This window comes from Vicugna pacos, chromosome 11 (assembly GCF_048564905.1).
Source record: "Vicugna pacos chromosome 11, VicPac4, whole genome shotgun sequence".
Taxonomy (NCBI): Eukaryota; Metazoa; Chordata; class Mammalia; order Artiodactyla; family Camelidae; genus Vicugna; species Vicugna pacos.
In genome coordinates, this window is record NC_132997.1 from 34,112,743 (window position 1) to 34,125,119 (window position 12,377).

General features: G+C 38.5%; 1 protein-coding gene across 2 annotated transcripts in view; it reads left to right on the forward strand.

Annotated features, from left to right (window-relative positions):
• Window positions 1-12,377, forward strand: part of CSGALNACT2 (chondroitin sulfate N-acetylgalactosaminyltransferase 2) — a 45,897-nt gene that overhangs the window by 27,278 nt on the left and 6,242 nt on the right. For both annotated transcript variants that reach the window (XM_072971088.1, XM_072971087.1), the window contains 2 exons: window positions 1,377-1,471; window positions 11,924-12,005. In XM_072971088.1, the coding sequence (XP_072827189.1) occupies window positions 1,377-1,471; window positions 11,924-12,005 (177 nt within the window). The remainder of the gene's footprint in view (window positions 1-1,376; window positions 1,472-11,923; window positions 12,006-12,377) is intronic.

Here is a 12,377-nt window from a genome sequence, read left to right on the forward strand (position 1 = left end):
ATTAGAAAAAGAGCCAAGCCAACAGTGTGATGTGTGAGAGTCAGCAGCACTGTACCTCAGGCAGATGGCGCCGGCACACTTACGGGTGTGCACGCTTACGGGGGTTGAGGATCAGTTGGTGCTTGGTCTCCAGACTGTGCATTTGGGGATGATGACTTATACTTTGTTTTATGTTGTATATAGTTTTCGAAAACATAAGAGCAAATGACATTTTTATCTATCAAATATTACTTTAAATGTGGAAAGGAAGTTTTCTGTATTAAAAAAATCTCACAGTAAATGTTTTTGATAGAGAACTACTCATATCATTCAAATGACTACCTTCTTACAAGTCAATTTATTTAGGGATAGTTGTCAGGAACCCTGTGAGACCTAGTGAGTAAATGTGGGTTAGATTTACTTTTTTTTTTTCACACCAGACAGCATGAAGCCCAGAATGTAGAAGCTGAAGGAGATGTATTTGCTTACTATAAGAGAAATATTTTATATATATGTTACATTATTTCTTTAATGTAAAACAGATAGAGTTGCCTCTGGGAAATGAAGCTCCCCTTTCCTAAGTGGATTCTAACAAAGAGTTAAACATTTGCTAGGGATCTTGTAATAAAAGGCTGCCCATTACTTGCAGGGTCGTTGACAGCTTCTGAGCACTTCATATTACCATGTCTAATTGAGGCCAGTCTCAGCAAAGGGGTCTCTGTTGAGGGGAGGTGGGCTAGTTGACTAGCTTTAAAGGTCCCTTCATTGCTAGCAGTTTGAATGCTCATGACAGAGGCTTTTGGAGGGGGCTCTTACATCAGATATTTTTAACTCTTAATTTTCCTAGGGTTTCCAAATCTTGTTCAGATCAATCTGCAGTTCTATATTTTAATTATTCTCTGTATATCCATGATACAGTATCCTTTGGATTCACTGTTCCTATGATTTATTTTGGAGAGTGGATTTAACAGAAGTTTCTAAGTCTCTTGGTGATTGTCAAAGGTTAACCTTTATCTATTACTGCTAATTCAATGAAATAATGATTAATTAATGGCTCACCTAATGAACAGCTGAGAAAATGCTTTTGTGTATCTCCCCAAGGTCAAAGGGTATAAATGTATCACAAGGGAATAGAGCACTCTTTATAGTCTTTCTTTCTCTGTTCTTTTGCAGGGTTATAGTTTCATAGTCTAACTTATTGATATATTATGAAGTCATCATCGTGTTCATCAACATGAGTTTTCAGTAGCCTGAATAGTGATAAAATACAACATTAATAAAATAAAATTACAATATGTAACAAACACTTTAACAAAGTCTTAGTAGATATTGCAATAAACATCAGTGGTTTATTTTATGACTTCTTTTTGTATGTAAACATATATTTTAATTTGTAGGTAAGAAGGTGTTTTACCCTGTGGTGTTCAGTCTTTACAACCCTGCCATCGTTTATGCCAATCAGGATGTGCCACCGCCTGTCGAGCAGCAGCTGGTAAGACTTGGTTATGAAAGACCTCAAAGATCCTTGCTAGGTTCCTTTATGTTTGTTTCACAACAAAGTAGAAAACAAAGCTTCAGTTAAAAACTGTAATTACTATAAATGCATATCCATAGTCTACCTACCTCCATAAAATGCTTTTATATTGTTTCAGAATTAAATGTCATTGGGTGAGGGCAGAGTTTAGGCCACAGAGAAATACTCATGTTCTAGAATGTGAAAATTATCTATTTCTACCAACTTAATTCTAGTAATACTAAAAATAAATTTTAATTTTAAAAAACTTACTAACTAGAAATTAAAACTACTAAATAAATAAGAAGGAATAATATACTACAGGAAATTACTTAGAAAGTCTTGGAATAGGAATGCCATATATCAGAACTTACAGTTATTGACAAAGTTATATAAGTTTCTGGAAAAAATTTAAATAAACTTCTGTGAAGTAATTGAAATTTACAGAAAAGTCGGAAAGATAGTATAGAGAGTCACTGTACTTCACCTATTCCCCTATTGCTTCCCCTGTTGCTAACATCTTATATGACTGTGGTTCATTTGTCAAAATTAAGAAATTAACTTTGGTAAGTTACTGCTTATTACACTATAGTTTTTATTGAGATTTCACCAGTTTTTCTAACGTCCTCTCTCTTCCAGGATCCAGTCTAGGATACTATATTGTATTTAGCCTAATCTTTTATTGTTAATATTAGGAAAAAATGGAAACAAATGAACTAAGAAGATAATTTAACATGTTTAAAAAAAAAAAGAAAACTAACTCTGAGAAAGAAATAAAGACAAAGGCAGAAATTAATGACCCAAACTAATAGGTTGACAAACATAGGAGCTTATTCTTTATTTGCAGAAAAAATGTAATCATAAAGTGGGCAGATTTAGGGTAAAAGGAAAACACAACATAGGAAATTAGAATAAGAAAACATTGAGAGAAATCAGTTTCATATAGTAAGTTTAAAAAATTCTAAATAAAAGGAAGGATTTGGGAATTGATAACATATTAGTATGAATTAAGTTTGTATTAGTATTTTATAAAAGCTCATGTTAGTACTTTATGAATAAAAGAGATGGAATCTCTGAAGAGACTAAGAGCAATTTAAAATATTAGAAGAGTTATCAAACAGTTACCCGAAGATACATAGCTATGTTTCACTGGTGAGTTTTTCGAAACATTCAAAGAACAGGTAATATTGGTGCCATATGATCTACTTAATATATTTTATGAGTCCAACATTATCTTCATACCAACCCCTGGCAAAGCATGTATACACACACACACACACACACACGTACACACACATACACGTACACTTCTACCTTATCTGTAGTCTAGTATTACTTAGGAGCACAGATACAATTGGGGGCAAAATGTCAAACTGAGCATCCACATCTGCCTTATCTAACACCCTCAATGCTTTGTGAGAATGAATTGCTAAAAATAAAAAGGCATGTTAGTATGGGGAATGAGAGAAATTCCATTAGTGGATCTAAATTTTGGGAAATTTCTGTAAGATGACAATAGTTGTCATAAGAGAACAATCTAGAATGTTTCAGGAGAACACTGAAGATGGGGCTGCCTTGCAGCCTCTGGGTTCATTTCAGAAGACAGGGAGTGGTGAAGTATGTATACTTCTCCAGGGGAGGTGCTGAACAGCAGGCATCGCAGATACACAGGCTGGACCCTGGAGCTAGAGAGGCAGAGTAGGGTCCTCGGAATACTGAGTTGTAAGGTGGATAGGGAGCCCCAGACTCCAAACGTGAGCTGCCTTTGGCACATTCTGCCCAAGACCACATTTAGCCCCTCCTCCACTGTTACTGGAGAAGACCCTTGCAATCATAACTAGCAGCCATGGGTTTTTGAACAATGATTTTTGAAACAAAAATGAGTAGCAGCTAACCGAGACTTAGCAAAACATTTGACAGAAACCAACACTATGAAAGAGGTACGAAATCTTAATAAATAGGAAAATTAACACATGAGAATAGGAATACAGATAGAAACAACTTTAAATTAAGTATATCTTTAAGGAAATTGGAGAAAACATTAATTTCATAAAACAATATTTTTTGCTAAAAAAGAGGACTTGAAAATTGTGAAAATATAAAACTCAGTAAATGGGCTGAAAGCAGAATGGTCACTGTTGAAACAAATCTGTAAACTAGAAGATGGGCCAACTGGGCACATAAAGACCAAGAGGTAATGTAAGAAAAAGATTGAGACCTGGGAAATCAATCCAGAAGTTCCCAGATTGTTTAGTAGGCGTTCCAGAAGGGGGAGAAGAGACAGGACAGAGCAGGGAGGAAATAGAAGAAAACATCAAAGAACCAAGGAAAGATAAGTCTTCTGGCACTTGAGAGCAGAAGTTAAGGGACAATCCTAATACCTTCCAGAGACGCCAAAAATAGCAAAACCTAGCTTGTCTACAAAGGAATGGTGATCAGGTTGGCATTTGCCTTCTTTGTGATGATACTGGCACTAGAAAACAAAGAGATACCTTGAACATTGTGAAGAAAAATAACTTCAGTTCTAGAATCCATATTTGACCTATTTGAGGGCAAAATAGACATTTTGAACATTGAAAGACTCAGAGTTTACTTCTCACAGACCTTTTCTAATTCAGTCGAATCAGAAATGAACACATTGAAGGAGAAAGACCTGAGAATAAAATAGCAATCAACAACAGCAACAAAAACCCAGTAAAACTTGTTTACATAGTTGTTGATGAAACACATAATAAAAGAGAAATGAATAGCAGTTTAGATCTAAAAAGTCAAGGGGTACATACATGGTATACATACGTGTATTACCTAGCTCTGTCCCAAGAGGGTCTAGAAGCAGTGACTTCTTTACAGTAATAAGCACACCCAGCTCCCAGATCTTAATGCTGAGACAGGAAATAGAGGAGCCTGGAGCATCTTGTAGCTCCAGAAAGTGAGGAAATATTCAAACAACAAAAGGATGTGGGTACGTCAAAGGGACACAAGAGCCTGAAAGAGCTCCCAGTGGCAAATCTGGAACAATTTGAGCAACAAAATAAATAACATAGTACTGGGTTATAACGCCAAGCATAAAATAAATATCCATGAATCCTTACTGATGTAAATAAATTTGTGAGCAAATAAATAGATAAATAATAATAAATGAATGAATAAATCGGTTGATTTATTTATGTATTTGTTTTTTAATGGAGGTATGGAGGATTGAACCAGAATTCTAAATAACTTTTGTAGATACTCCCTTTTCCAGAAGGTGGTGATAGGTGACTCACTTCCCAATAAACAAGTATGAAAATAGAAAAACTAAATTTAGCAGAGAAACCTGGCAGACACCACCTTAAACCAAGTAATGAAGGTTAGCATCACCAGTGTTGTCATGTCCTCCCTCATACAATGTAACAAGAAGAGCACTTTAGCCCTGTGGTCTTACTTCCAAAAACCTGTAACCCTACCCTAATGAGGAAAAACTTCAGACAAACCCAAATTGAGGGTCATCCTACAAAATCCTTCACTTCTCAAAACTGTTAAGATCATCAAAAACAAAACTGAGAAACTGTCACAGTTTCTCAGGAGTCTAAGGAGACATAACAAATGAAACGTGGTCCCCTGGACTGGATCCTAGAACAGAAAAAAAGACATTAAAGGAAAAAATGGTGGAAGTCAAATAGAGTCTGGAGTTTAGTTAATAGTAATGTACCAGTGTTGGTTTCTTAACTTTGACAAATGTCCCACAACAATGTTAGATAATAACATTTAGGGGAAGCCGAAAGCTACATGAGAAGCATCTGGAAACTTTTTACTATTTTACAACTTTTCTGTAAACCTGAAAAAATATTTCAAAATAAAAAGTTCATCTGTAAAAACTTCTACTTGAAAAACAAACCCAAAAAAGTGCAAAATGAACTCAACCTGTTAGGGTGAAGAGCTAATAATCTTGTCTGGTTTGGGAGGGTGTGGGCAAAGAATGATTTGAATGCAGATTCATTGTAGATGTTGTATAGAAAAATAAGTTTAAGAACTTCCACTTCAAGTTCTAGTTTCACTTTGTAACCATTGCAAGTTATTTAAGCTTTCTAAGCTTATCTCCTTACTTACAAACACAAGACGAAAGCTTGCTCTCCATAATGTTTAGCTATATTACAAATAAATATGAACTATGCGGGAAAAAACAGGTAAAAGACAGCTGATGATAATTCACAATAAACATATTTAAGTCATTCTTATAAGAATAAATTAAAACAGCAGTGCAATTACTTTTTTTTTGCTATAAAATCACTGTTTTTAAAAGCAGCCATGTGAGTGAGGCTGGTAGGATGGGGGCTCTCCCATCCCACCAGTGGTGTGGGAAGCATGAGCTTTCTGGATCAGGAGTTTTCAAACAGGTTCATCCCTTTAACCCAGTAATTTCCATTCCAGAGAGTCTCTGCCTGAGGTAGTAGTCAGAACTGCAGAGTAGCAATGTGCATAATATTAACAACATTAAAAACAAGCAAAACTAATAATAAAATGATACATTGAATTATAGTATATACCATGGTAAATATGTGTCAAGAGGAAAATGTTCATTAAATGGAACAGGAGTGTGAATGTAGAAGTAAATATAAAGGTTAAATTGGGAAATAGTATATATATGTATTTATATTTGTTTTGATATTTTAATTCTATAATAGCAGATGTTTTGGTACCTTTTTCTGTGTGCAAGGTACTGTTGTTTTTCATACATATTAACTCATTTAATCCTGTAACAACCTCTGAGGCAGGTGCTATTATTCCCCCTATGTTACATATGAGGACCCAGTTGAGTGCCGTCCCCCCACCCCCCTACAAATGCACAGGTGCCGAGATGGGGCCAGGAGCCCTGGCTCTGTAGCTCCACAGTCTCCCTCTTACCTGCTGTGCAGACTGCCTCTGTTACATTTATTCATCAGATAGTGTCCAGTCTATGCCAGCCATTATTCACCACTGGAACACAGCACCTAGAACCATACAGACATGGTTATTGTTCATAAGAATTTTTAGTGTGGTAGGAAGACACAGAAAATAAAATTAATAAGTATCATGCAGATCATTAAAACAGGCTGAGCTGTGAAGAGTGATTAGGTGATTTCTGGCTTGTTTGGTCAGAGAGGCCTTCCTGAGATGGGGCTGTGGAGGGGCCATCTGAATGACAAGAAGGAACTTGATACACAGTGACTGGGAAGGCGGTTCCAGGCAGGAGAAACAGCTAGTGGATTTCCTGAGGTGGCTGGAGCACAGTGGGCGAGGGGGCACCCAGCTGGGCCAGGTCACATAGAGCTTGTTCTGCCACTGTAAGGAGTTTGAATTTATGCTAAATGCGGTAGAAAGGAAAGCCTGGGGAGTTCTGGTTCTGTGGGGAGTGGACTGTGTGTGGCTCTAGCTGCTGGTAGCCAGTTAGGCTTTTGCAGTAGATCAGGGGAGGTGCTGTGGCTAACGTGAGGGTGGTGATTGTGGAGAAAGGTTTAGGTATGATTTGGAGACAGAGCTGACAGAGCTTGCTGGTGGATTGGATGTGGGGAGTGAGGGAAAGACAGGAGTGGAAGAGGAGAGATGAAAACTTCAATTTGAGCTTGACAGGTTTGTGTTGTGTATTGAAGGTGCCAATGGGGGATTCATGAACCTGGCATCTGTGAGGGGCTGAGGGCTGGAGATGTAGGTTATGTGTGGATAGCTGTATCCCCCACCTGCTTAGGAGACAGATTAAAATGCAATAAAATATTAACAGCCAGGGGTTATGAACAATAATGAGTTTCCTTCTACTTTTGTCAGTGAAAATGTGCTGCTTTTTAAAAAATCAAACAAAACCAATGACTTTTCCACAAGCCTGAAAATATTTGAAGAATTTTTAAAGAAACTAAAGTTATAAATGAAGTCATATTTATAAAATCATAATTGGCACAGGGTAGAAATGTCAGGGTGAGTGTTTTAATACTTTGCACCAGGATTATATTTTAACTAAGGAGATAAGAGCCTAATCTTGGTTTTGCCACAAAAGTTACACCTCTATAAGTTTATTTATTTTTTCATTTATTGAAAGCCTACTATGTGTGCGTTGTTCTAGGTGCTAGGGATATAGCAGTGATCACAATTAAGAAAAAATGCTGCCTTCAGGAAGTTTTACTTTCTGTTAGCAGGGAAGAAGGCTTCCTCTCCCCACCCCACCCCCAAATGGAAAAGGAAATTTTGTATTTCATTTATTAGCTCCTACATGAGCCAAGTCCTCAGTACTGCCTGGTTCATTCTGTTTTCAAGTTGGTTTCCCATTCTACACAGCAGCTCTTTCAGGCTGTCTTTACCCATCTCAGAAGTGGCCTGAATATTACTGTATTTCTGCTTTTTGCAAGAATTTTCACAATGTTGCCCTACAGATCACTCAAACTCATTATGTCCGGAACCTAGCTCCACATCATTCCTCTCTGGGCTGGCCCTTTCCCCCGGCTCCCACTCTCGGGGGGCGGACTGTCACATACCCGTTGTCAGGACGTCAGACTGCTGCCATCTTCGTTGATCCTTCCCCCTCATCCCCTGCTCCTGCCCATTTAGTCACTTGCTGACTTCTGTCAATTCTGCATCCTAAATCTTTTTTACATCCATTGAATTTTTTCTTTCTCTACATACCATGTTAGTCTATACCACCAGCTTCCCATTCCCAGGTTATAGCTGTTGCCTCTTAACCAGCCTCCCTGCCTCTATTCTTGCCTTCTTACATCTTCTCTCTTCTTATCTATTCTCTCTTATCCGCCGAGTGATCTCCCCAGAACATCGTCTGATCACATTACTCCTTCTACTCCTCCTCTTCAGATAATTCCCATTGCCATTAGGATAAAGCCCAAACCAGGTGACCAGGCACACGTGGTTCTCTCTGACGTGGCCCTGCTGATCCCTCTAGGCCAGGGGTCAGCAGTCTGTGGCCCGCAGGCCAAATCCAGCCTGCTGCCTAGTTTTGTATGGCCCATAAGTTAAGAGTGGTTGAAAAATATTTTTTAAAGGGTAATACTTCATGACACATGAAAATTATGTGAAATTCAAATTTAAGTGGCCATAAATAGTTTTTTGGAATGCAGCATGTTTATTTGATCATTTATCTTTAATGACTTCTTTCACACTACAGTGGCAGAGCTGAGTAGTTGTGACAAAGAGTCTATGCACTGCAGAGCCTAAAATATTTACCATCTAGTTTTTTACGAAAGTTTTCTAATCCCTGCTCCACATTTGTGGGCACCTCTACTTCTGACTCCAGTGTTCAGTCCCACTGTCTTTCACCCACAGTGCTCTTTCTGATCTCAGGCCTTTGCACAAACTGTTCTTTTGCCTAAAACTTTCTCTCAGCACTTCTTTCACTCTGCTAACTCCTACTTACCTCTCAGATCCCAGCTCTAACTTCATTTCTTGGAGGAAGTGGCTTAGAACGCAGCAGTTTGGATGAGGTGCCTGTCTCTCTGCTTTCTGTCACCCTCCTCACACCCATATCCCCACTTCCCTCCATACACAACTCAGACTCCATGGTCAGTCATTATCCACAGCCTCTTTTCTGCTCTACACTCATCTCCTTCATCCCTCTGTTCTTCCAGTGTTTTCTCTTAAAACCCCAACCTAGTTAAGGGCAGCTCTGTCAACCAGGCCCCAGAGCAGCAGAATGTGGGTAGAGAGTGAGAGACAGTCCCACTGCAGGGCATAGCTTTACATGTATGACTGCCCTGTGGTCCCGTGCCACACCCTAGTCCACCCACTCTGTGTCCTTCGCTGTGCAGGCCAGTGACACTGTCCTCCCACCTGCCAGCAGCCCTCACCACTCTCACTCTCCACGTATCCTGCTTCGTATCTCACTTAGAAAAGAGAAGCAGTGAGATGTTCACTTCCTTATTTTCCTGTCATGAGATCCATCCACCTCACTGGCTCCGTATCACATCCCCAGCCTCTCTCCATTCCGGGTGGAGGAACTGCCCACGTCCCTTCATAACGCCAGCTCGTCCTTTTTTGGTGAACTAGATAGAGTTCATCCCTCACGCCTAAACAGGGACGCCCCTCCAGCCATTTTTTATTCTCCCCTATCCTAACATTTTGCCTCTTTTGGATCATTACTATACACATATAGAAATAGTGTAATACCACTTATGTTTGAAAAATATAGCCATTTCTTGCCCTGGGGCCTCATTCTTCTCACGCTTGCTTTCTGGGGTCTTCCCACATTGTTTCCTTAGTGTTTGTCGAACACATCAAGTGCACTTCTACCTCAGAGCCATTGTACGTGTTTTGTCTGGAATGATCTCAGATATTTGCATAGCTTGCTTCCTGATTTCACTAGGGTCCCTGCTCCAACGTCCCTCCTCAGAAAGGCCTTCTGTGGGCATTATATCTAAAATTTCTCTCTATAGCATGCTGTTTGTCCTGGCATCTTTCTTCCTAGCATGTATCACCACGCAAGACTTACATTTATTTATTTGCTATTTTTCCATCAAAACAGAGGCTCTGTGATAGCAAGGACTTTGTCACCTCTGCTGGGTTCCAGCTCCCAGAACCAAGTGCAATAGATTAAACCCTTGTTGAATGAATGAATTTAAAAAGGACGTTTATCAGGATTCAGCTTTCATGTAATTCTGCAAGCTCAGTACCATCAAAGCAATGATTTTCTTTTTCTTTATCTGCTTGAACTTCAGTGGTGACTGCTCCATTTTAAAGCTGGTGCCCTTCATTGTGAAAAAGGACCACAGCAGTCCCAAATGTCACATCTATACCCTACACCAGGGGTTGGCAAACTTCTTCTGTAAAGAGCCACATAGAAAATATTTTAGGTATTTCAGGCCATACAGTGCCTGTTGCAACTATTCACCTCTGTCATTGTACCACGAAAACACTCAGACAGTCTGTAAACAAGTGAGTGTGGCTGTGTTCCAATAAAAGTATTTACAAAACCAGATGGCAGGCGAGATGTAGCCTGGAGGCAGTAGTTTGCTTGCTTCTGCCCTACAGCATCCAAAGAGAGCAAGTGTCTTTCTAGTAGCTCTCTCAGCAGAATGTGGGGGCTTTGTTTTGCAAAGTTCTCAACAACCTTCCTTTTTAGCATGTTGGCCCGAATTTTGTCTAATGCCTGTTAGTTAATCAGTTCCTACGGTAAGTGGGGTGAGACTTTCTCACTGGTATAGAGTGTTCATGGCCCAGTCTGACATTGCAGGTGAATGGAGCGTCCCTGAAGCTCATGGCTGCATGGGGCCAGGTAATTACCTGAGCAAAACTATATAGTCAGGAAGAGGGTGGGGGAAAGATGCTGACTAGGCACCATATGAGGTCTACTGTTTAGAATTGATGGGTGTGTTACGGTATGTGCTTGTATAGCTGGTATCCTCCTAAAATAGAATGTCAGCCCCCCGAACCCTCCTATACTTTTGGTGGGAATGTAAATTGGTGCAGCCGCTATAGAGAACAGTATGGAGGGTCCTTAAAAAACTAAAAACAGAGATATCATACGATCCAGCAATCCCACTCCTGGGCATATATCCAAAAAAGACAAAAACTCTAATTTGAAAAGACACATGCACCCCATTGTTCATAGCAGCACTATTTACAATAGCCAAGACATGGTAGCAACCTAAATGTTCATTGACAGGTGACTGGGTAAAGATGTAGTGTATCTATATATAATGTGTGTGTGTGTGTGTGATGGAATATACACACATATATGAGATGGAATATTACTCAGTCATTAAAAAGAATGAAATAATGCCATTTGTAGCAACATGGATGGACCTATTGATTATCATACTAAGTGAAGTCAGATAAAGACAAATATATGATATCACATATATGTGGAATCTTAAAAGAATGATACAAATGAACTTATTTACAAAACAGAAATAGACTCACAAACATAGAAAACTTATTGTCACCAAAGGGGAAAGGTGGAATGAGGGGTTAATTAGGAGTTTGGGATTAACAGGTACACACTACTATATATAAAATAGATAAACAACAAGGGCCTACTATATATATATATATTCAATCTCTTGTAATAACCTATAATGGAAAAGAATCTGGAAAAGAATATGTGTGTGTGTGTGTAACCGAATCACTTTGCTGTACACCTGAAACTAGCACAACATTATAAATCAACTATACTTCAATTAAAAAAAAAGTAAGCCCCTTGAGGTCAGGCATCACACCATTTGATTAATAGTAACCTCAACTTGCATTTTGTACAAGGCTTGAATTCAGTTAAATTGAAAGTGGCAAGAATCCTGTGCTCATGGGGATTACTGTATTTTAGTTAATTTTGTAAGGATTTTATAATATAAATTGTGATCCATTAATAATCACATAAATGATAGGAAAAAGTATTATTTGGAAAATATTTTGTTTCATTGTTGATTAAAACAACGTGTAGTTTTTGAGGGGTTAAATTGAGTTTTGTTTTTTAAACTTAAGGTTCACAAAAAGGATTCTGGCTTCTGGCGAGATTTTGGCTTTGGAATGACTTGTCAGTATCGATCAGATTTTCTGACCATTGGTGAGTGTACCTTACGTTTAAGGATAAGGTAATATTTCAGATTTGAGTGTTTTCCTATTAAATTTTGAATGTCTGAGATTAACTGAAAAGAAGAATGTGGGAATATGAAAGTCAAAGTGAGTTTATAATTAGTGTCTTTGAACAGAAGAATGAAGTCTTAAAGATAAAATACCCGTATTTGCATTTGAGTACTCTTATAAAAAGTCTTTATCTAACTTTGGTGTTGTGCTCACAGATTGTTACAGCTAGAGGTAATGTTGGATTATCTAGTCCACGGCTTTCATATCTTTTATTTAGAGATGAAACCACCTTTATTTGTCTTTTGGACTTAGTGCAAAATCCTAGTATTCAAAACAAATGGAAAAAAAGCCT